Source organism: Electrona antarctica (assembly GCF_951216825.1).
Source record: "Electrona antarctica genome assembly, chromosome: 6".
NCBI classification, from domain to species: Eukaryota; Metazoa; Chordata; class Actinopteri; order Myctophiformes; family Myctophidae; genus Electrona; species Electrona antarctica.
The window spans coordinates 23234540-23260569 of NC_136811.1; the positions used below are offsets into that span (position 1 = coordinate 23234540).

The 26030-nt window shown below is 42.8% G+C and overlaps 1 protein-coding gene across 2 annotated transcripts; it reads left to right on the top strand.

Annotated features, from left to right (window-relative positions):
* The first annotated feature begins 487 nt into the window (after window positions 1-487).
* Window positions 488-25714, top strand: rspo3 (R-spondin 3). Of its 2 annotated transcripts, none has more exons than XM_079503353.1 (6): window positions 488-1473; window positions 12825-13007; window positions 13961-14104; window positions 14489-14635; window positions 15762-15947; window positions 24596-25714. In XM_079503353.1, the coding sequence occupies exons 1-6, from the start codon at window positions 1380-1382 to the stop codon at window positions 24829-24831; spliced, it is 990 nt and encodes a 329-aa protein (XP_079359479.1). In that variant the 5' UTR covers window positions 488-1379; the 3' UTR covers window positions 24832-25714. The 2 variants fall into 2 exon arrangements, with proteins under 2 accessions (XP_079359479.1, XP_079359480.1); XM_079503354.1 differs by having other exon boundaries at window positions 24599-25714.
* Window positions 25715-26030: the final 316 nt, after the last annotated feature.

Below are 26030 nucleotides of genomic sequence, written 5' to 3' on the forward strand. Positions count from 1 at the left end.
GGGGTATGATCGAAACCAGTTAACCCCAACCCCTTTGTCAAAGAAAGAAAGAAAGAAAGAAAGAAAGAAAGAAAGAAAGAAAGAAAGAAAGAAAGAAGCTAAATAAATATAACTTACCATATCTAAATTAAGCCCCCATATCCATGCGTTTATGTTACATACACCAAACGTTAAATTACCCGAAATTCTATGGTGCGTACTTCAACTGTCTGTCTGTCTGTCTGTCTGTCTGTCTGTCTGTCTGTCTGTCTGTGTGTGTGTGTGTGTGTGTGTGTGTGTGTGTGTGTGTGTGTGTGTGTGTGTGTGTGTGTGTGTGTGTGTGTGTGTGTGTGTGTGTGTGTGTGTGTGTGTGTGTGTGTGTGTGTGTGTGTGTGTGTGTGAAACTCTCTCTCTCGCTCTCTCTGGCGTGGGGGTTTGCCCTCTAAATAAACTTTGGAGCGCGTAGAGGGGGAGAGAGAGAAAGAGAAACGGCAGAGGGCTGAAGTCATCAGCGGGCCAGCCGGAGTGAGTGAATGGGTCCTGCACGCAAAGCAGAAAAGCGCTGGAACTGCGGAGATTAGGCTACTTTGGTTCAATTGCCTGCTGCCGACAGCGCGAGAGAGAAGTGTGTGTGTGTGTGTGTGTGTGTGTGTGTGTGTGTGTGTGTGTGTGTGTGCGTGCGTGTGCGCGTGTGCGTAGCCTACGTGCGTGCGTGCGTGCGCGCGCTGCGACAATCAAAAGAACGACGAAACATTCACACCCCGTCGAAACCCGCGACTTTATTGGCACTTTATTTCATAGTTTAGAGGTGGGCGTGTGACCGCGTGCACTTTTGGTACCAACTTTGATGCTGAGATGACGCGAGGACCTTCTCCGCGCCTGGCATAGAGGCTACTAGATACCGGGACGCACAGGCGCATCTCCAAAGAGCTAGAGAGAACTTACAGCTTGGAATACTGGAAGGAGAAATCAAATCTATATAATTTCTGAATATCTCAAACTTGTTTGTGTGTAAATCCATGGTTCTGCTTTCCTCCTGCGCATATAGCGGATGATAGTTTTTTTTTTTTTTATCTTCTTTTTGTTGTTGAGTAATGCTCTCAAACACGGCACGGATAACTGCTACCTGACTTCAGCCTGGCTTTCCTGGCGCATATGAGGATCCTATCCAGGATGTTACTGTCTAAGCGGCCCAGGCATCATTGGGCCACCGCAGATTTTTATCAACACACATCTCATACGTTTGCAACGGGCTGGGGGTCCTGCTCTGTCTAGGAATTCTATAGGCCTACCCTACACCTTCTACCACCGTGTAGCGGGAACAGCCGAGTCATATCCAATAAGTGATTATTGAGGTGGACATTGACATTGGCGTGAACGAGTCTCATCTGTGGGCTACTATGCAATTACAACTGATCTCCTTTGTTTTGATCCTTTGCATGGAATACACTGGTTGTCAGCAGCACAGCAGCGCCCGGCACCGGCAACATAAACGTGAGTATTTAAGCTCAGATACAAATAAATCCATAAGGGCGCACTGCGCACTGCGCGCAGTGAGATGCTGCCTGGTTGGTGCGCCCTCCTCATTCTCACCCACCCCAGGGCGCTGCATGCATGCATGCCGCTGCCTCTATGCGCTCATCACCACATTCAGCGCAAGTTCAACAAACTACAATTATTTGACTTTCTTTTAAAGTAGGCTATTGTTATTTTATAGTGTGTCGCCTATACAGTCACATTTTCCGTACTTGTTACAGTTGCTGGAAAATACATAGGCTACAAATAACGGCTTTGTCCAAAACACGAAACATGGAATACCGGAGAACTCGCCGGTTTACCACCATGTAGAGTAGGCTATAGGCTACTTCACTGTAATCACATTGATGTTTCCATACTCACGCAGCGCTCTACATATACTTTTATTGACATTTAGACGATTATTAGGCTTTTTCTGACAAATTCCATAACAGTTCAAATTATTCAGCTTTAAGTTACAGCTATTGCGCATTAATGCGCACTCTAAATTGAAGCGCACAGGCCTATAGGCCTATTCAATAAATTGTTTACCTTGCAAGAAGCAATGGCACCCAATCGTATTCTATTTCTTACCACTTCAAATCCAGCCCGGACTCGGAGGGTTTCTTTCGATGCATGCTGCTATCCATCCTATCCTGCACGCCACTCGGTGAGTCGGTAGCTGAGCAGCCTGAGCTCATTCGGTCCCCTAGTTCCCGTCGCTCTCTAGCGGTCAGAACAGTAGCCCACACTATGTGGGGTGCCCGATTCAAGTAGCCTACCCATATTCAAGGGCCACGCTCGTGTCAAGTGTAGTTATTTCCCCTATTTGTTCCACGCCACGGAATGTCTATATAGCTACATTTGTCTGTTAGCGATTCGAGTCTGTAGCCAGGGTCATGCCTAAATTCCCCCAAGCAGCAGTGAGCCAGACTCGTTCAAGATCATATAGTCAGACTCTGTAAAAGCTATTGGTTTGAGCAAAATCCAGATATCTGCCTGGCAGAAATTGGAAACAATAGAAAGCCACTTGCCGGCTACTTTCCACAAGTTGCACTTCATGTGGTTGTAAAGTGAGGAGAAAGGATCACTTTGTGGGATTTTTACCATCAGGTTGCTATTTTCCTATTTAAATATTGTGCTGTGCTCTATTGTGCTATGCTTATTTACTTAAGATGGAAATAATAACTCACTTTAATTGCCACTCAAAATCTGAGATAACACTAAATGTGGGTCCACCAGAAGAACAAAGGAGAATAAAGTATATTGAGATATGGTCCTCTAAATCTCTTGGTATTTCATAACCCATATATCACCCTACAGTCCAACATTATGTCTCATCTCTTGAGCTATGACCAGCGTTTTTCCATGACACTGAAATGAGTATCAATAAAGTATATTTTTGTATTCTTCCTACGCACACTTTATCACTGAGGGTGTCCAGATGTGCATTCTGACCAAGTCTGTTGGAGGAGAGCAGCAAGAGATAACTGGAATATTCCATGTTTCACCTGCCAGCGTGGCTTAAAACTGTTCATGATGTGCAGTAATAGACTTTAAAGTGATGTTTTTATCTCTGCCACCTGTGGTTGAAGACCCATGCTGCATTTCTTTCTTTTCAAAAGTTTGCATATACAGTACGTATAGCTCCATTATTTGAAACCTCGCTGACCAAGAAAAGTCCTGGTTTATTTTAAACAGGTGTAGCCTACACAACATCAATTAACACTGGAGTTTTTAGTGTGTAGATGTTGAAATTACACATTGTTTTTACGTATTGTTTATGTATTATTGCCATCTAGAGTTGTGCTCACAGAGCACTGAGATGTAAAATGATCAAGGAGCTGTGCTCACTTTGGGGAGAGCAGACCCAGTTCAGTTCAGTCCAATATAATTTCGTGTGTGCTCTGTTCTGTTCAATAATAGTTTTCAGCAGAAATAGAGCAAACAAACAAAAGTTGCCCCAGACAGAGGAGAGGACAGAGTAATAACCTATACTGTATGTGTTGACTGTAGACGTTCATTTTACATGCTTACTTTATTGCACCCCCAAGAAGAATTGTACAGAAATCCTGCTGTCAGTAATGTAGGACAGATGCAGATATACACTGGACTACAATGTCTGTATGCTTTTACCCATACATCATCTCCAGAAGCTAAGAGATCCTTTGAAATGTTAATTTCTGTCTGAAAATGAAATGGAAAAGGAAGGATATAAGACTGGGCAGACTGGGGAGAAAGAGAGAGAGAGAGAGAGAGAGAGAGAGAGAGAGAGAGAGAGAGAGGCATACTATGTTTTGACTACAGTTCAGTCACACCTGATTTTAAAACTATTCCAGGGACCAAAAAACAGGAGTATAGCACTGTGTTCTGATGAGCCTGTGTCCCAAGATGAGACAAGTTGAGCTCATGTTAATATGAACCCATCTGACTGAGAAATGCACTCACTCTGCATTAAGTGTTCAGGAAGGAGAGTGAACTTCTGCCTTCCCGATTGGCGCAGTAAGCTTTGATTGAATTGAGTTGGACATAAATGGGATGCATCCACAGACAGATATCAAGGAGGATGGAGGGGAGTGAATGAGTACACACTACTCAGAGAGGAAGAAGGGGCAGGAGGAGGAGAGAGTCAATGACCATTCAGTCAACTGGCCAAAATTACCATGCAAAGGCTGGGTCAGATCTCCAGGCTTCCTGTGAGTGATGATGCATGGGTACCCCCCCCCCCCCCCCCTCCACACACACACACACACACACACACACACACACACACACACACACACACACACACACACACACACACACACACACACACACACACACACACACACACAAACCACATATTTTAGATTTAATCTGAAGGGAAAACAATAAGAAGGGACGGGCATCCATTGTGTAGCATGATGGAAACCTTAAAAAGACAAGGAAGACATTAAACAATTGTGAAACTTGAACAGAGAATCACTGTCTGTGGTTCCACCTGTCTTCTATTATACTATAAAACTAATATTTTTCTGTCAAAATGTGTGTGTGTGTGCGTGCGTGCGTGCGTGCGTGCGTGCGTGCATGCGTGCGCATGCGTTTGTTTCTGTCTTCATGTGTTTATGCATAATGTGGGCGAGTGTGTCAGTGTGAGGGTATGTTAAGCACGATACCACTGCCCAGCTGAGAGGTGTGTGTTGGTGAAAGTGCAAGGGCAAGGCCAAATTCCTGTGTCTTAAGACTTCTCTGAATCAGGGCTGCTTGGCAGGAACACATGTGGGCAAATGGACAGCAGTTGTAAAGATTGCTGAGATATGTCAAACACAGTACCATGATATATGGCAAATTGGCAGCTAAATCCTGAGCTGAGAAAAGTGGGAGAACTGCCAACTCAAACCCAGTGGCATAAAATGTGTGTTTGAGAGAGAGAACCTCTCCCATGGCACCGTGGAAGCCATCTCCTTGTACTCTACAGTGGTTCCCAAAAAAAAAAGAGATTAGATGCTTGCCTGGGACCCAAACAGTGAAAATAGCACAACGCATCGCTTCGTGCTGTGTTCTGAGCTTGTAGATCGGCTATTTTAACTACTTCTTAAAAAATAGTTTTACTTTAATTTATGGAATTTCTTAAGATTTTTCATTTATTTCTTCATGAAATTACTGAGAAAAAAAAACGGGTTTGGGAATGTTTTTTGAAAATGTTTTGAAATAATATTAAAAACAAAATGTGTGAAACAAAAAAACTTAAGGGCCCATAAAAATGGGACCCAACCCAGTGTTTGGGAACCAGTGATCTATAAAGTATTAGTGCTGAACACCAAAAAGGGACCAAAGGATTAATGTCCCTTTTGGAGTTTTAGAGCAGGAGTGCAACAAGTATAATGGTATAATCCATATACATATAATAATAATATAAATGAATAATAATGGTAAATGGTGCATTTGGTAAATGGTTCAATTCAATTCAATTCAAACTTTATTTAAGATACTCACAGAGGGGTCCATAGGGAAGAACACATAAAACATAAAAACATAAAAGTAAACAAACTATAAATAAACAAAGCATAAACAAACAAGGGCGGTAGGCATCTGCCTTATCTCTGTAGGCTAAAGCGCCAGTGGCTCCATAGCTTGGATGACAGCCTAACAGAGCTCTTAGCAGGGTGGGAAAGTGCTACAATGATGCTGTTCACAGAATCTGTTAACCTGCACATAAATCTATACATCAGGTTTCGTAGCACAGCAGGGCAAGTGGGTACCTTTATTTCTACAAACATTTGACTGGCACTACAGCATCTTGGGGCTTTGAGCAGCAGTCTCATGTAGTCATGCAGTCTCATGCAGTCATTGCGACCAGAGGTCGCAGATAACTATGAAACGTTGCGTTTTTGTCACCTCACTCACAAACCCTGTCACTCTGACACGTCACCTAACTCAAATCCCCGTCGATCACCCCAGGCAAGCCCCCAGGTCATCGTGACATCACGTGACATCAGTCCCCTGGTCTCCCCAGGCAAGCCCCCAGGTGCCCAGGTCATCGTGACATCATCGTGACATCACGTGAAAAAGTTCCATACATGGGCATTCCCAGCTGATACCCTAATACAATCCCTGTTATGCCCATATATGGAGATCCCTGACTGTGATCAATATTAAGCCCATATATGGGAATGCCAATATATGATCATATTGTGGTCACAGTTGATCAAAGGTCACAGTTAACTATAGAATCATGCATTTCTCGTCAGTCAGTCAGTGTATCACTCAAAATCCCCATATATGGTGCCCAGGTCTCGTGACATCGCATGACATCATCAGGGATGGAGATCCCTGATGTCATATAGTAAATGCGACCTGCTGTCACAATTAAGCCCATATATGGAGATCCCTGATGTCATCAATATTAACATCAATATTAACATTCCATATGTTGATCGTTCCCCATCCATCCTTCCTTTTCGATGTCTCCCTTTTGACGGATACCTGTCCATTTAAACTCTAGATGGGCATGGGCCTGCCCCAAATATCTTGATCTGACCTCATCACACCCTGTACACTCAAGATACGCTCCATATATGGCCAGTGCACGCGACCCTTTAGGGCGAGGTCGCTTCTCGCCCCCAGGCGTCTTACTGATTATATGGTTCATAGCATGGTTAATTTATATAGCTCATTTATATAGCTCATTTATATAGCGCTTTTATCTTAACTAACTTATCAATTAAATTAAATTTTATCAAAGTGTCAAATCACAATAAGTTGTCTCAAGACACTTTACACGTAGAGCAGAAAACCGACAGAGATCCCACCCAGAGCAAGCAATATTGCGACAGTGGTAACGAAAAACTCCCCCTTAGGAAAACGTCAAGCAGAACCCGACTCTTGATAGGTTATATGTGAAGGCTCTGTGAAGGCTTTGTGAAGAAGCCTGGTCCACGGTCACACTCGACAGTCAGTTGGGGGTCCATAATAGAGGTCCACGGAACTGCAGAGTTGAAGACTCACAAGATCCAAAGCTCTTTACATAGATTGTGCATTACATTCACCCATTCATGGCGGAGGAAACCATGCAAGGCACCAGCCTGCACATCGGGAGCAATTAGGGGTTTAGAGTCTTGCTCAAGGACACTTCGACACTAACTCCGGGGGAGCCCAGGATCAAACTGGGAACCTCGCGGTTCACCATCCAGCCGCTCTGCCGGCCACTCTACCTCTGAGCCACTGCCGCCCCATAATGGCTAACTGATATGAATCTGTCATGGTGGTTCACATGGATTTGGCTTTGGATCAAATTCAGTATTTATGTGCATGGTTACAATCACTTTGAAACAAAATAGAGAGTGAATGAAGAGTAAGAGATATGCTGTGCACATATCTCTGCCTGGCTGGGTGGCCTACCCAGGGCTGTGTAAATCGTGGGTTGGTAGCCAATTGCATGCAAACAATAAGGCTTATCAAAAACCTGTTTGACGCTCATTAGATCATGTGTATCTAATTTGGTGAAAATCAATAGCAAATAGAATTTCTGATGCCTCTATTGGTCAAAGTAAAACTTCATGGGGTTGATCGGACGATGATATATTTTTGGCCTTTTTTGTAAAGTAGGCCCCTCCTGGAAACTTTGGAAGCCAATTATTAATTAGCCAATCGGAATGGAATGTGAAAAATTGGTACGATACCTGTGATTTCATTTTGATTGACATTTTAAGGTATAGTGATTTGTGTGAGTTTTGGACAAAATCTGGTCGAAGAGTTAAAAGTGTGTTTTTAAGAATTTTCACGATTTTTCAAAAATAGCAGACCTACAAGCTCGTAGCGCGCTCGTAGCGCGCCACTCGAGCTTGTAGATCTGCTATTGTAGATCTGCTATTTTCAATAGCTAAATTATAACATAATGTTTAAAACACCAAAAGGGGTTCCCGCCCAAAATGGGTTAACTGTCCTTTTGCGCAGATCACGCAAACCTCAGCAAAAAGAAAAGGACAATATCGATGGCCTCCAACTGTAGGACAGAAATCAGTCAGGACTTTGCAGTTGAATAATTTTCAGGGAATCCATGGAAAATGAATGTTGAATGTATGACCTAAGGTTCAAGAGTTATAGCGGGCTAGTGTAGCACCACCTTGAGGCCCTAAAAAGTTGGTGGAGTGTCTTCCTTAATTGGCCTACTGGAAGCGTGAATTTTTTTTTCTTTTCATTTCAACCTTTATTTAGTTCTCGGAGAACACACTGAGGGCTGAGACCCTCTTTTTCAGTGGTGCCGAGATTACAACACATCAACAATGTACAATGGGGGGACAAAGAAAACAAAACATAGATGAATAAAGTAAATGACTGGTAATAATAACATAGTAATAACACATTACATAGTGATCAACTCAATTAAAACAGGTACAGTTGATATTTACCAACGTTGATATATCAAGTTGAAAGCGATATAGAGAAGGAAGAGAGCTGTACTTTAGTGAAGTTTGTAGGGTGTTCCAAGTGTGTGGGGCAGCGCACTTGAAAGCAGATTTTCCAGAAGTAGTGGAGGTATGTATGGTCTCAAGCATCAAATAATCTTGAGAGCGTGTATGGTAAGAAATAGTTTTCCATTTTAAAAGAGAGTTTAAATAAGAAGGTGAGTTCCCAATTAGAGCTTTATAGATAAATAAAAACCAGTGTGAAAGGTTTGATGCCAATTGTTTTAGAAGTTTCCAAGATTAGCCACATACAGACACGCACGAACGCACGCACAAGCACACACGCACGCACACATTCTCCATCTCCTTGCCTTAGCTGGCCTGGCGAATAAACATAATTTTAATAAGATAAAGACTGTGTGAAACTATTGTGGTAGTCTCAAATCTTACATGCTGGTAGTAGGCTACACCAGTCAATCAAATGACCCACTCACCCCTCATAAAGAATTGTTTGGAAAATACTATAAACAATAATAGATGCATGTTATACACACCTTTATAATTAAAGGTATAATATATAATATATTATAATATAATATAGCAGCAGCAATTAATCACGATAAGACACCCTGCCACCAACACTATACTTTTGTCACTTAGAGTACATGGCTAGAGAGAAATCACGGTCTCTCTTTCAGTCTAATATGGACATGTGTTTTTAGAGACAATTGGATGCAGTGGGAAAATCATTCTGGCCAACAGATAATAAACGTGAGTTATGTTACTCTTTCTTTGCACAAATGTCATGTTAACTTGACGGAAATTATAAGTTATTTCTCAGAAAGTCATCCAAGAAAGTTGTTGGCCTGAATGTGTTGTGTTATAAGTTTTATTTGTTATTGTAGTCATATCCAGTAGCTGTACAGATGTTTTGTGTTTGTCTGTTTGCATCTCTTTGTGTATCTGTACACTTAGATATGTCTAAGACAGAACCAAAAAATGTAAACTCTAAAATGTTATCTCAGGCACTGGGACAAACTCATAAATCTCAGTATTTGCCCTATTGCAGATTAAAACTGAAACACTTTAAACACCACAACACCCCTATTATTGTATCCTATAATAAAATCTGGCCCATATACAACCTCACTCGGGAAAACGGTTGATTTGGATTTTGGACCATCAAAGTCTATCCGGTTTGTCTGCAATGTTGACAAATCAGTTATAAACTAAAAGCCATTTTTTTGTTTTTGATCTCTCCAACAACTATTACTGAATAGAAATGCATGTACATTGTCGATTGGATTGTGAATCCAGCCCAGTTAAATACACATGGCTGTTCACTACTAATGTTGAGAGGATGTGCTCCATCAGAAACTTGGCCATATCTCTGGTACAGTTTGTTCAACCATCATGATATATAGTGAATGAATACCGTATGTTTAAAATGGGTCAGAAGATATCTGCAAATGCATTTTAACATCAACAAACGGGTGCACCATAAATGCCAACAGTTGTATCTCTTTTAACTTATCTCAATGAAGAGCATTTCCTCCAGGATAAAGTATCATTCGAAATGCAAAGCTTGGTTTTTGTTCCTATGTGGTTGTGGACTACCACATAGTGCTGAAATACTGTAACATAAAGGTTTGAACTATGCTTATAAGCTTGCTAAACACATGGAAAACTATACTGAATATCCAAACACACAGATTTGAAGTATATGGGCAGAGGCGCTTTGAAATTTGTGGATTAGTGCAGACCAACCGGCTGCATGTTCTTTGTAGGGTGCAACGTTTTGCAATCATCATAATATGGAATGACAGACAGAGACGGGGCAGAGAGAGCAAAAAAGAGAGTTAGGCAGACACGAAGACTCAGAGAGAGGCTTGTATCATTGAAGACCAAAGAATGCTGACAATGTTACTGTAAGATGAGACAATATCTTTCTCTTTTATTTTTTCAGTTTTTACCACAGGAAGACTTGCTTCTCACCATAGAAATATTCAAGTTAACTCTTAGATATACAAAGTCTGGGACTATTGGTCTCTTTGTGGTTGGGTTTTTATATGGAAATGCAAACAGAAATGCAAAAAGGATGACACATGTTAGAGAGGGTTTTGGAAAGGACTGTATAGTAGGGAGTGGTTCTGTGGAGTGATGATTAATTCGCCCCCAGGGTGTCGGTCAGAACACATTGGACAGGAGAGTGAAGGGGTTTTATAGGGCAGCTTTACTGGAAGGTGTAGGCACAGGTAGGGTACAGTAGGGTACAGCCAGGGCAGGCATGGCATGGCTTTATGCTGATGAATGATGGTACAAGAACTGAGTGAGAATATAATTGACAATGTGTCAATACAGAAACAATAGTAAGTATGAGTAGTCTACAAATACCATACATACAATATCCCAAAATATCACATTACTATGTTTGATCACATAATCAAACATAGTATGCAATATAGTAGATCTTTAACTACCATACACATAACAACAATACACCTTTCCATAAGCTGCCCAATAAACCAATAACTCCAATAATAAGTCTGTTCAGTCTGAAGCTGCGCTAAAGTGGCTTAATTGAACATCAAAGTGCCCAATGCAGTTGCAGGAGTACAAATAATGGCGGCGCCCGGGAAATACACGTGGCCAAACTTAGTTATCACAGACCATAAAGTGCTGAATAAGGTGCTTAAACATGTACATGTGCACGCCAGTCTCAAATACACTCTCTTACATAACATCACAGAAATATAAAGGTGTGCTTAACCCATTTTGGGCGGGAACCCCTTTGGGTGTTTTTAAACATTATGTTATAATTTAGCTATTGAAAAATAGCAGATCTACGAGCTTGTAGGTCTGCTATTTTTGAAAAAAACGTGAAAATGTGGCGCAAATCCTGACAGAAAACTGTCAGGATTTAGAAGACATTTTATAAATTTCGACGTCAGGCCTAAATGGGTTAAGGCACACGATGTAGACACGGACATGAAAGGAACAAGGAGTTCAATCACTGTCAATCAAACCAGCGTCAGAGCCTAGATAAACACACTGAAACAGCAGGGACTCTAATAATCATGGCAAGTGATTTTGTCAAAGACGCACACTGGCACTGCGCGGTGCTGCATAATGATACAACATTTGTAGCAGGTGAACTTGGACTGTCTAGAATTCACCACTCTGCTGCGTTAAAACTGCAATACGGTTGTGTAAAGACCCGCCCCCTCCTTCCTCTGATTGGTGTACTGAACGTCTCCTCCTGTGACGCACACGGAACATCACATTCGCAAGCATGGAAATGGTGCCGGTATCACAGTACCAGTAAATGGTGACGGCCCCCTCACTTTAGTCACTCTACCGAGTTGGCTGCCAGATTGGGGTTTCCTAGCTGTACTAGAATGTGAGAATGCCCTGCCCCGCGGGCGCCCTACTACTGGTACGAGGGGGGCCAATTAGAGGCAGGCGGGGGAGGGTCTTTGTGCAACCGTATTGCCGTTGTGAATGACGCGTTACTACTGGCATGAATGAATGTGACCCATAAAGCATTGCGCACTTAAGGTGGCAGTAAGTATTACTCACACAGTTCTTATAAGGTGGTAAATAATAGCCAAATGAAAATCAACTTATATTAAATTACACACACACACACACACACACACACACACACACACACACACACACACACACACACACACACACACACACACACACACAAACATATATATATATAATACCCGAACATGATAGAGCCATATTACCATTGTACACTGCTATATTTACTGCAAAATCCTGAGTTTAAGAAGTTAAGTTTGAGTGTAGCTCTGAGCTGCTTGACTTCTCTTTTGAGTTCATAGAATCATAATCTATGCAAAACATAACACACACTTGGTCTTCAAAGCATAATAGAAAAGGTTATTTGAGGTCAAGCTGAACTAAATTAATTGTAAGACATTGGACCATATATCTTACAAACTGACTTCCTGAACTATTGTCTGGGGCCCCTAATGGCTCTCTAGGGGCTACTTTTCTTGAATTCATAGATGGCATCAGTCGTAATTTGTTTTTAAAAACCTGCTTTTCAGGTTTAGACAAAAATGTGTCATTTGCTTTCCTGCTGCTTTTCCTAAAACTGATCCATATGTGAGAGATCCCACTTAAAGATTTTTTTCTTTTCTGGTTTTATCCCAGGCACGGACAGAAAGACGTATTTCAGCTGTGAGTTGACAATTGGAAACTGGCATTATTATTCGGGTACCCATAAAATGTGCATGTGTGCACGCAAGCACACATGTATGTACATGTCTACAAGATTTATGCAAGAAGACACTTACCAACTTATTGAATTGAATATTGATTATTGCCACTTAAATATGGTCCATCTTCACTTTGTTGAGGTGCGTGTGTTTTCCATTAAATTGTTGGCTCTCCATGTCTTTTCCACAGAGAGCACGGGGTGCCAGCAGAGTGGCTGTCTGACCTGCTCAGACTATAATGGCTGCCTGTCCTGCAAGCCACGTTACTTCATGCATCTGCAGCGGAACGGGATGAAGCAGATAGGGGAGTGTGTGCCTTCCTGTCCTCGGGGGTTCTATGACACACGCTCCCCAGACAGAAACACCTGCACCAGTAAGTGACTGTCATGAATATAAATAACAGCTAAATCCTCGGTTTCATGCTTAGCCAATCCATCGCATGACGTTGCCACACCAAAAATAGACTATCTATAAGCCCACAACGCGCCACATACGACAACGTATAAATCAGTCTACACTCTACACTGTGAAGATTTTACAATTAGGTCTACATCAGTTGTTTCATAATACTATCATGGGATTTCTTTAATAACAAAAGCATTGATCAAAATGGCAAAGAACACCACTATTTTGCGAATAATACATAGAAGAACAAATAGGTATATAGATATCTGTATGTATAGTGTTTTAGTGACCTGTGCAGAACACTAGCCTTTTCACTACTCAAGACAAACACATGCACAAGAAAGTGTCTCAAACTTGTCATGAGTCGAATTTGTCCGGTTTATGGTATGTTTTAACTTGCACATAATAAACACAAGGACAAGTTGGCAATTTGGCTCTGAGACCTTGTCAAAATACACGTCCTCTGTCCATAAACAAAACAGCTACAGAACAGTCCCTACTGGCCCCAATGCTAGTGATATATGTATATTGCAAAGTTGGATCATCTTCCCTGTTCAAATCTTCTTTGTACTGGAAAGGTCACCACGCATGCTCCCAGTAAAATACATCCATTTGTCTGCAGTGGCCTATATTTTCCTTTCCCAATGACACACACACACATACAGTATGCACACACAGACGTGCAGGCACACACACACACACACACACACACACACACACACACACACACACACACACACACACACACACACACACACACACACACACACACACACACACACACACACACACACACACACACACACACGCACACACAAACACAAATGACACCCTGTATATTTAAAAGGCAGTATATACACACGATAACTTGTGCGGTTAAATAAACGCCAGTGGTGGGTCTGTCATGCATTTCTCTGTCAGAGTGCAGACCGGAGTGCGACTCGTGCTTCAATAAGAACTTCTGCACGCGCTGCCGAGCAGGATTCTACCTTCACCTGGGAAAATGCCTGGAGAGCTGCCCCGAGGGGCTGGTCCGCAGCGACACACAGAGGGAGTGCGTTCCCAGTGAGTATTTACTGGTGATGATTACATGTTAGCCAGAGGGGCAATAAATCAACCTTTTTTGGTCATACACAATAATATCCTTAATTTATCCATTCTTGAGAGTGCACGTAATAATTATAATTAATCACGTAAACCTCCATATTCTGAGGGAAAACCTTTGCAGAAAATAGCGTTTGTCGATCGGCTATTTTGGGCGAATACTTCCCCCACTATAACATATACTATAGGATAGAGGCAGGGTTTCACAGTGTGTGACAGACGTGTGTGTGTGTGTGTGTGTGTGTGTGTGTGTGTGTGTGTGTGTGTGTGTGTGTGTGTGTGTGTGTGTGTGTGTGTGTGTGTGTGTGTGTGTGTGTGTGTGTGTGTGTGTGTGTGTGTCTGCAGAGTGTCCTGCAGAGTGTGACTCGTGTGTGAACAGTGACACGTGCACACGCTGCCTACCAGGCCTGTACCAGCTGATGGGAAGGTGCCACCATGTCTGTCCTGAGGACTACGAGCCTGATGACAAGCTCATGGAGTGCACCCCGCAAGGTCAGGCTTACGTGTGTGTGTGTGTGTGTGTGTGTGTGTGTGTGTGTGCGTGCGTGCGTGCGTGCGTGCGTGCGTGCGTGCGTGCGTGCGTGCGTGCGTGCGTGCGTGCGTGCGTGCGTGCGTGCGTGCGTGAGATACAACATATCGGAATTAGATGATGTAATTTGCATGAAGCCCAGTAGCAAATAAATCCCAAACACTGTCTGGAAATGATCTTCATTCAGTAACAATGCTTCGTTTACAAGGTATAGTTTGTACTATATCATGCTGTTGCAGAACAATGATTATTTTGCAAGTTCCAGACTTGGTTCCAGACTTTAATAGTTTGTGGGATTGCTCTCTCCATTGGCACTGGGCTTTTCATATCATCTTGTGCACCTTTAATTTCTTAAGGTGTGCATACATCAGCCTTTAGTCAAATATATTTAAGTATAAGACTAGCTCATAGCTTTTGCTCCTAGTCCTAATTTATAAACAAGTTATCATTATCAAAAACAGGAGAGAACACAATAGTGCTATAGGCACAACAAACCATGCTTAATCCAAACAAATAGGACAAGCTCTTGGCCATTGATTCATTTTGGGACCATGGTGACAATGGTGACCATGAGTTTGACCTTTCAAGGTCACTCAAGGTCAAATTAGAAACAAACAATGAATATGTCTCTTACTTAAACAGTTGAGTTATAGGATACGATAAATATGCTATTTTGACTGATGATGTTCTGTATCTGTCCTGTGTTTCATAACTGTGGTAATGTTTTAGACAATGTAAACATTGCTGTGACCTTTGACATGGGCTCTGACCCATATCTCCAAAGTTTGATCAGCTCAATCCATGGATCATTTCAAATCATTGCCCATATTTCCTGAACGTTTTGTGTCATTCTGTGAAGCCGGTTGCTAAAACAGATTGACAAAAACAATATCCTCATAGCTCATAGCTTATTTTAGCTCTTACTTTAGAAACAATTCTGGTAAGAAGAAAATAAATACAGATCAGACTAGAAAATAATTCAGTGGATCAGAAGATGAAATTGAATAGAATCTTCTTTTAGGAGATCATATTGACACAAAACAAAGTCCTACGTTCTCCAAGCCACTGATACTGACCATGTTCCAACAGTGCACTGCGAGGTGGGTGAGTGGGGTGAGTGGAGTCCCTGTGCTCGGGCAGGGAGAACCTGTGGATTCAAGCGGGGCCAGGAGACGAGGACGCGGCAGGTCCTCCAGTACCCATCACCCTTCGGAAACCCCTGCCCCGAGATTTCCGAGATCAAAGAGTGCCTGGTCAAAAGAAAGAGATGTCCAGGTAAATGTAATGAGAAAATTGTTGAATTCCAATACCCAAAATTTCGGCAAACTCGCTCACTCACACTTGGTCACTCCAGCATGGTGGTGTTACGGTGAAATTGGTGACCTGCAGAAATATGTGACAATCTTGTAGACGTCACATAATGTCAGTGTCCAAACGTAAATCATTGTGGTTTGCTTATTATTAACAGAGTTCAACCTAGCGATATTTAGGCCACGTATAATTTAAAGACTTCCATGTGAGCTATGTGAAGTCCACAAGATGGTCACACATTTCGGCAGGTCACCAATTTCACCGTAACACCGCCATGCTGGAGTGACCGAGTGTAAGTGAGCAAGTGGCCGAGATATTGGGTATTGGAATTTGACCAAAATGTTATTGATGATGATTATGAGGAAGAAGGAAAACCCTGTTGTGCAGAGGTGTGCTTTGGTCGTTATGTGTCTGGCTTATCTATACCACGGGCATTCAAATGTCCTGTCTGATTGTTATACCGTCAAAAACAACGCGCATAATGGTGTAATCGTAGCAACATTTCTAAACTGTTTACATGTCAGATGTGTGCAGCTGCTATTGATTCCTGTCATTCTCTCAATGCTTCTAATAATTTTACAATATGGCAGCATTTCAGTTCTCTATGAAACCCAGACTCGCTGCCAGCCTGTATAATCTGAACTAGTCATTCTTCCGTTGGGGACTATGGCTGTTTACTCAGAGGATTTTCATTGTGGTTAGAGCGGAGGACAGAGGGGGGGACAGAGGGGGGGACAGAGCGGAGGACAGAGGGGGACACACACATGTGTGATGTTGCAATAGGGTTGTTGTGTGTTTTTCCCCTGAGACCTTTTTCGATATTTAAACAGTAAAACCGCTTGCTCTGCTTCTCATAAACATGGGATCGCGTGATCATCTCTAATGAATTGAGTGCAAAATGCTTCTCAGACTAGAGCCGTAAAAAGGCATGTGAAGATTTGAATTGTGTATGTGCACTGCACGCAAGTGTACAATACGCTCCATCACCGTTTAGGCATGTGAAGGTTCATGCTAGCGTGCGTGCGTGCATGTCTGACTGTGTGTCTGAAACTCTGAATCTGTGTGTCTGTGCATCATAAAAGTGGTGTTTTGTGGCTGGTTGTTGTTCTGCCATCCATGTAGTGTTAAATGATAGATCACAGACAGGCTAGGCTGCGATCCAGTCCCCTGGGGCCTCACACTCTGACAGAACAAACAGTGGATGTGTGCATGAGTGTGTGCGACTGTGCGTGTGTGCCTGCGTGCATGCGTGTGGCGTGCGTGTGTGTGAGAGAGAGGGGAGAGGGGGTACATGTGTGCATGTGTCTGTCATTCTGCTCCAGACTCTGGAGCAGAATGGTCAGTTCAACATCAACATCCTCCCATAGGGAGGCACGCAGCGACTGGGGATCAGAATAGCTTTATCCCCACAGCTACTCACACACACATACACACACACACACACACACACACACACACACACACACACACACACACACACACACACACACACACACACACACACACACACACCGGACTCTGTCTTTTCCTGGTGTTTCGCCCAGGTTGACGTGGATTTGAGTTTATAGTTTTAGGCATAGTTTCTGTGAGTTTAGGTTTCTGGTTTAAGGACTTCAGTGTTTTGTACCATACTATTGTATGAGTACCGAACAAAGAATGTTTGCTTTCGCCATCTTTGTTGAAGAAGAGTCTGGGCAATTAAGTTTTAGTCTTACTAGAAGTACTAAAAGTTTCTCAATCTTATATTTAGTTTTAGTCTGGCTTAATCTAGGACTCTGGTCCCTTTCTTTCACCTCTAGAAATGTGTCATGTCTTTTTCTAAGGAAGGTTCTTGTGTAACCCCGTTGTCGTAAGGCGTTAAATAGAGTTTGATAATAATATAGAGTTATTTTTAGTATAGAGTTATTTTAAAATCACTTTGTTGTGTGCAGTTAGGGTTGGGGTTATGCATAGTTTTTCTGAAGTTAAAGGTTAGAGGGAGTCCCGTGTTGACACATTCACAGACAAAGCAGATACACTCCTTGTACATGTGTGCACACCGCCGGACACACATACGTCACAAACAGCATGTCCAACACGGCTCACTAACATATCTACAAGGACCACACACTCTAGGTGGTAATTTGTAAAGAGAGTCAACTGCATGGATCCAATCTGTAACGCAGACAGATATGTGCCCTCTGTCACCCCTGTCTTGTTCCTCAGTGTGTGTGTGTGTGTGTGTGTGTGTGTGTGTGTGTGTGTGTGTGTGTGTGTGTGTGTGTGTGTGTGTGTGTGTGTGTGTGTGTGTGTGTGTGTGTGTGTGTGTGTGTGTGTGTGTGTGTGTGTGTCTCTCACTGTCCTCCATCTGCCACTTTCACTCCCCCTCTTTCACACTCTCTATCTCTCTCGATTCATTCTCTCAGCTTGTTCCCCTCCACACAGACGCCTGCACACACACGGATACACACATTCCCTCCCGTCACTATAGCACTCCAAAGAAAACAACAGGCCACCCCACCCTGTCACCTCTCTCACCCACCCCCCTTCCCTCATCACTCACCTCCTCCCCTTATCACCCACTCAGCTCCCTCCCCTCTCTCAGCCTCACCTACCCATCCTCTCACCTGGCCCACCCTAGGCTCTCCCCGATCTGAACCACCATACCCTCTCATTCCTCTCACCCACCCCACCCTGTGTACTACCGTACAAACACCCAACCCATTCTCCCTACCGGGGATACTGGTTGATTGGGTCGGCGCTGAGACTTGGTGTGGAGTTGAGTTGACCGCTTCATTGGTCCGTTCTGAGCCTCGTAAAATGATTCAAAGTCAGAGAGTGAGAGATGATGGATATGTTACACACTTCAATGAATGACTGAGTCCATATCAGTGTGGTTTGATTTGTTTATTTTACTGGACAAAACAAACACATAAACAATGTATAAACTAAGACACGTAACGTTTCTGTCCAGCCTGCATATAATACAAAGGCCCAGATTGTGTCAGGCAGTGGAGAGGGAAGGGCACAATGCTGGATAGCTCTACAGTGAGTAGAGTCAGATATTCTCTGGAGTCTGGGCTGTCATGCTTGAAATAGGCCTAGGCATTCCTCATCAGAAAAGTCTCAGACTAAAACCCTCAACTCGGGTTTTAGTCATTACCCGAGGTCCAACACAGATACAGATACAACGCAGTGCGTGCGTGCGTGCGTGCGTGCGTGCGTGCGTGCGTGCGTGCGTGCGTGCGTGCGTGCGTGCATGTGGTTTATCGACCTTACCACTGTATAGGCATATGTGATTACCCAGCTGACCCAGCCTCTTAATTATGTGTTCTGTCAGTGTCCTTTCCTGGCTGTTTATGTTGTGAACATGCTATGCAGGTAGTGGAGCCTCTTCTCCTGTCCTCCCCACCATCATTACATAAATAGTAAATCTACACGCAAGATCTCCAAGTGAGCTATTGAGCTATTTTCGCTGCACTACACCGCCGTACGACGAAATAAGTAAACTCATAGTGGTTAACACAGTTTTACTTTGACTGCATACTTGTTTTTTGACCTTCCCTTTATTCTCCTACTTGTTCCTCTCCTTTGTCCCCTTCTCCTCCTGCATCCTGATCACTTGATCTCACCACTCCTCTCTCCTTCTCATCCTCTTCTCCTATACAAATCACCTTGTATGCTTTGCTGTCCAGGGTTTCTCAAAGTGGGTGCTGTGGCACCCTAGGGTGCCGTGACGCAAGTCCAGGGGTGCCACAGATACTTAGATAATTTTAGGAATGTATCAAATCAATATCACTTCGGTTTAACCACTTACGCCCTGTAAACTTTGTAAAACGGACTTGAGTTGCACTGTACTCGCTACTTTGTGCGTTCTTTTTCCATCTACACCACATCTCTTTGCCAAAAATAGCAGATCTACAAGCTCACAATGTTGCGACACATTGTGAGTTTGTAGATCATCTCTTTTTTTTGGTTGAGAACCACTGTTCTAGCGTCACCATTTTATCTACTTCCCGTTTACAAAACTCTGCAAACGCACTTCTACCACATTCTGCGACTCTTTTGTCATCTTTACTGCACTTTTTCTGCACTTTCGTTCAACGTCCTTCAACTTTGCTACCTAATGCCTTTCTTTACCTTTTCATTCTATCTTTTAACATCGTGTTCAATCTCCAACCATCATGGTTTCGGTTGTCAAGTTCTAAGTTGTCTCTCTCTCCATTCATGAACTCACTAATCACCTGAATACATATTCATTATTTTATTAAACTTCCTTATGTCTTCCAGTTTGATGTACAGATACATTCAGGGATGTATCTTTTGTGGGATTCATTTGTCTGAGAATTTAGTTCACATAGAACTTGAATTATTACTCACCACCAATGAAGTGGTGTCGTTTTTATTCTGAACTAGGTACATTTTTCTCAGTTTCCGTACTTTGAATAAAGGAATTAGCCAGTATGAATGAAGTATCAACTAATAGTTTTGATGTTAATGAATCGACGCCTTGGTATTTCACATTTCCGTATAATATATGCGTCATGGGTGGCCCTGACGTGTAAAGGCCTTTAGATATGATTTCAAGTTTTCAAGAGTTGGCAGTAAAAAATCACAACTTCCAGGAGGAAGTGATTAGCTCCTAAAAGCTGTAACTGTAAGTGGGTGATATCGTCTTGCAACAAGCAAAAAGCAACAGGAAACAAGAAGACACATGCAAGCCCTGAATGTCAGGGGAAAACCTTGGCTCTGCTCATCCCTTATCCATGTGTAGATTGTGAATGTTTATACACATCCTCACCCGCCTCCATGCCTTTCAAGTTAACGCTGGTTAATTTGTCCTCCGATCGACCTACTGTTCACCTCTCTATCTCTCTAGCCGGATAGATTGGGTGCCCTCTGCCAAACTTAACCCCTTAAACAGGCCACCCCCTGCAGCCCCCACACACACACACACACACACACACACACACACACACACACACACACACACACACACACACACACACACACACACACACACACACACACACACACACACACACACACACACACACACACACACAATCATGCTTCACCCCTCCACACATGCAGTTCCCCTCCTACGCATATATACACGCTCGCATAGGACACCCCCAGACACACACACACACACACACGCACATGCACACGCACACGCACACGCACACGCACACACACACACACACACACACACACACACACACACACACACACACACACACACACACACGCCAGCACCAACTAGTCAGTGAGGAACGTTACACACAAACGTACACACAACATCCCCCCCTGCACAATAATGCTGGCGGCCGCACGGCGGGCATTCCTCCTACAGGACAGGCCAGAGCCTTTAATCCCAGCCTGGCTCCCGCCAGAAGCCCCCCGGACGACAGCACGCCTGCCACGGAGGATGTGCCATCATTACACTGATTGTACAAACACACATGCATGCACGCACACACACACACACACACACACACACACACACACACACACACACACACACACACACACACACACACACACACACACACACACACACACACACACACACACACACACACACACACACACATCCTTGCTCCGTCTGTTTTTGTCCCCTCACTAAAATATATTTGATCATGTGGCCATATTGCTCTCCGAAAACGTTTACTTTCACATTAGTGTTTTTATCTCTCGAAAATATGTTATTTTCATGGTTGTACAACAGCTCTCTCGTGTACTCCCTGGTCTGTCTGTCTCTCACTCACTGTGCCAGACAGTCTATAGCAGCTTCTCTCCCAGTAAATCCCCTTTGCCCCATTCGGCAGGACAGTTTACTGGCCAGCAGTGTGCATTTCAGCGTTCTAGAAGTTACAACCATCTTTTCAGCAGAGTTAACAGCCATGAATGGCTTTAAAATATAATTATGGATGTGAAAGAGATTGCGAGGGGATAGCGCAAATGACTGAGATATTCCTCTCATCACCTAATTATTAGAGAATATAGAAACAATATAGTAATCGTATACCCTGAAGAAGGCAGTTGTCTAAAACGTTGGTTTCAATTTCTCTGCGTCCATAATAAAAGATTGGCACACTAGTGTGTGCAGCCACCTTTATGTCTCTTGAAGACTATCTTTTACAATAGAGTAATTAACTTATTTTTTACAATAAAGATATGAGAGAATACTTAATTGGTATAGATATTAGGACTTCTGACTGTGAGATATTAAAAGCATACATCACATCGCATCTTGAGACCAGGCACAAACCATTGTTTTACCCAATTTAGGGCCAGAATTCAATAAGCAACTTGAATTTAAAATTACAATAAGAAAATGACCACATTGTGTTACTAAAGTGTGATTCATATTATGATTATATAAATTCAGCATTGGAGATACTATAATCATTAACCTGATCCTTTTACAAATGCTTCAGCTAGTTCAAAGAAATTTCTCCATCAACGTGTTTGTGGGTCAATTTTAAAAACCACATATAAGTGCATTGTAGGCTATACACAGTACAAATCTAAATTTCACTGTGTATAATGTTGTGCAACAGTCAGTGTAACTGCATTCACAGTACAACCTATACACATTTGTGGACAATCGATTCCAGATGATATTTTGGTATCCCTGTAAAGATCTGCTTTGTGAGGCACTATGGTGACCACGCTTGGATGTATTCACATGAGATGAATACATATTTTTTGTGAGCTTGTAGATCTACTATTATATCTGAATATTCTCAGATTTGTGGGCCAGATGTTTGTTTATTTATCTTTTAATCAAATGTTTGTCAATTTTTGCCTTTTATGACATGACAAGAATGGGGATGCTGGGGTTCATGTGGTTAAACTTGACATGCTGTACATCTCTTATATTGGAATACCTTTGAACTCATTACTATGTGAGTCTTTAGGGTAGATTTGGTTTGGCATTTAAAAAATGTGATAAATGTATGTAGAGTGTTCCAAAACACCAAAAGCACGGTAAGCACCTAATTCAGGGTCCATGCACCCCATGTCAATACATGCATGATTGATCAGAAACTGTTACAAGTCCAACTAACAAAATACAGGTTGGTTTGATAAACGCTCCTCCTAATGATCTCAACATTGGCATGGATTAGGTTTCTGCTTTGGCTCTGCAAAAGCGGAGAGAATACAGTGTGACTAATCTGTTGATCTTATAAATAGTTATGGTGTCAAGGCAGAGAAAACATTGTGAACCCAGAGGACTTCCTGTGTTGAAAGGGGAGAGTGATGAGTCGAAATGAGTCAGACCACCAAGATATGCTATCTGTCCATCAATTCATCCGTCCCTTTTAGTGGACTTTGTTGCTTTAATTTTTCAACAAAACCTCTTTCACACTGCAGCGTTTGTACACCGACAGTGTACATATGCATGTGAGTACATACAGGTTCATTTGTATGTGTGTATGGGGGCAGGGGCCATCTCTTCTCCCCCTCACAATTTGTGTCTCCTTACCTCTAAGGTCTTTCATTACTCCTGGTTAAAGACTAAACACAGTTGGCTGGCAGGGCCCTGTATCGCTTTGAGTGGACCTTTGGAATGTATGGGTCAGGTCTGGACTGGCAGAGCAATGGTGAGCCCCACTACCCGGTCCAGGCAAGGAACTGGGCTGATTAATGGAGAGAGGGAGAGGAAGGGAGTACGGGGGTGCTATGAGGCAGATGGGGGAGGAAGAAAGAGATATGGTTCTTTCTCTTTTGCGCCAACTCTATCACCCCTCTTTCTCTCTCTCCCTGTGTCCATGCCTACTGCCTACTTCAGCAGTTTCACAATCCCCATGCATCCAGCCAGTCAGACAACCATCCAAGCAGGCTGTGGTGCTCCACTCCAGTCACACATGGACAGCAACAGCACAACAACAGGAAAGGGCCCCTGGTTTCACTAGCTAGATCTGTCTCCACTCGCCCTGGGGGTGTATCTTGTTATTATCATTAATAACTTCTGCCTGAGCTCCAGCAGATAAACCTCCAGCATTCCTAAACTCCTTGTTTTGTTTATGAGATGGTGTTGCAAGAGCAGATAAATTGGGGGGTTTATTTAAAGGCTTTCTATTTTGGACAAAGCCTGCTTATCAGAGTGGATTGCAACAGCTGAAAGTCTGGGTGTGGCGTCTGTCTGTTGGGGTAGACTGACATCTTGTGGTGAATGGAGAACATTGCATGAATGAATGTCAAAATCTGTCACATAGCACAAGTTAGTAGGCCTACTGTGGATGTGGAAGTTATAAACATTTAAACATTAAACTATCCATGCAATCTTTTGCATTCTAGGAGTTTCAAATTTCTTTCTTTCATCCTTCTGCAAAAGTCCCACCACATTTTTTCCCTGTGGATTCAGAATAACAGCACTTATTTTGTTAAGAAAACGCAATGTGTGAAATTAAACTGATTTGGCAGATGCTGGTTTGAAACGGCTTAGCTGGAATGAATGTATGAACAGTATTCATGGACACTGGACCACAAAGAGAAATCTCTTCAGTACCAGCCAGAACAAAAACAGATGCTATGATGTGGTGAGGATTACACTGTACTGTACGTAGTCCCACATTTTACATGACATGCTGACTGTATCCTTTTTCTGCTCTTTTGTCCAGGAGGCAGGAGGAAGGGTGAGCGAAGGGGGGAGCGGAGAAATCGCAACAACCGGAGAGACAAGGACAGCCAGGAAGGGCGCAGGGAGAGGAAACGTGAGAGAGAGAGGGAACGAGAGAGGGAGAGAGAGACAGGTGACCGTGAAGACTCTGAAAACAGGAACAAAACAGAGCACCGGCACCGCAGAGGCCAAGACACACACCTGGCCTCACCGGAGGAGGATGGCGCCGCAAAGTAGCGCTCCACCTTCAAATGACTCTCCACCTTCCATTCCCCTATTCCTTCTCCTCCCTTCCACCCCCACCCTGCCCCCCACAACCCCTCACCGCAGGGGTGCTGCTGCTATCTGTATGATTTGAATATACTGTTTATGCACAAGAAAGATGGGGCACATTCAGCCACAAGGCTTGGGCCGTTATGGACTTTAAAAATCATTTTCTTAGTTTCTACCCTCTCCAGCTCCACCCTATCTCTTGTTCACCACTAGTCTCTCCGTCACTTTTCCCCAAACTTGCATTTCCCTAAAATGCATTAGAGAAATAAGACTGCTGTTGTGACTGGACAAGACAAAAAAGAGCAAACATTTGGGAAAAGTGGAGGACTGATAGGCAGATGGATGGACATGCATATCGGAGGGACATTGAGGTTATATTATGTGCTTGTTGATATGGTTATTTAAAAGGGGCCCAGGTACAACATTGCGCCTTTTTTATGTAGATTTTGTGACATTATGTAGAATCATTGTTTTTATTCTTTAGATGTCTTTACAATTTTGCTTATGTCATTTGTATAAAAAAAAGGAAAAAAAATCTTGTTTGCTCATCATCTTGTGACATCACCACCACCACCAGTGACAGAATGGAACAGATAGCTGCATGTGGTCATTATGTAAGTCAAATGGACTGAATGTTTTGTCATTGGAATAAGGCTGCAGAGGGGAAAAAACAAATATATTGTTTCTTCTGTATCTCTGGGAGGGGAAAATGCTAATTTGGCTCAAATTAATGACTAGTTTAATCAGTCACTGGTTCTGCCTATTGGTGCAAACAGGGTCTGTGCTTTCAATAAAGCCCCTGACCAGAAACCAAAAGTACCTTAATGTCAAATAAAAATATAATGGGTTTGTATGCGTCTGTGTTGTTTTCATCATCTCTACTTTCTGTGTAACCTTTCACATACTGCTATAGACATACAGCACAAGAAGTGATAATCCCATGATATATTGTCGCTGTTGGGCAGAATCCTTATGTCCAAAACTACAACTTTTTCAGGAAATGGAACCAGTGATCCAACTTTCATACAACGATTCAACAAAGTATATGGAGATTATTTTTAACCAGACAGCAATGATATATACACATCTCTGGAAAAATTAAGATTCTACTCCAAACGTTTCTCAAGTTATCATATCTATGGCAACCATTTCATTAGTGTCGA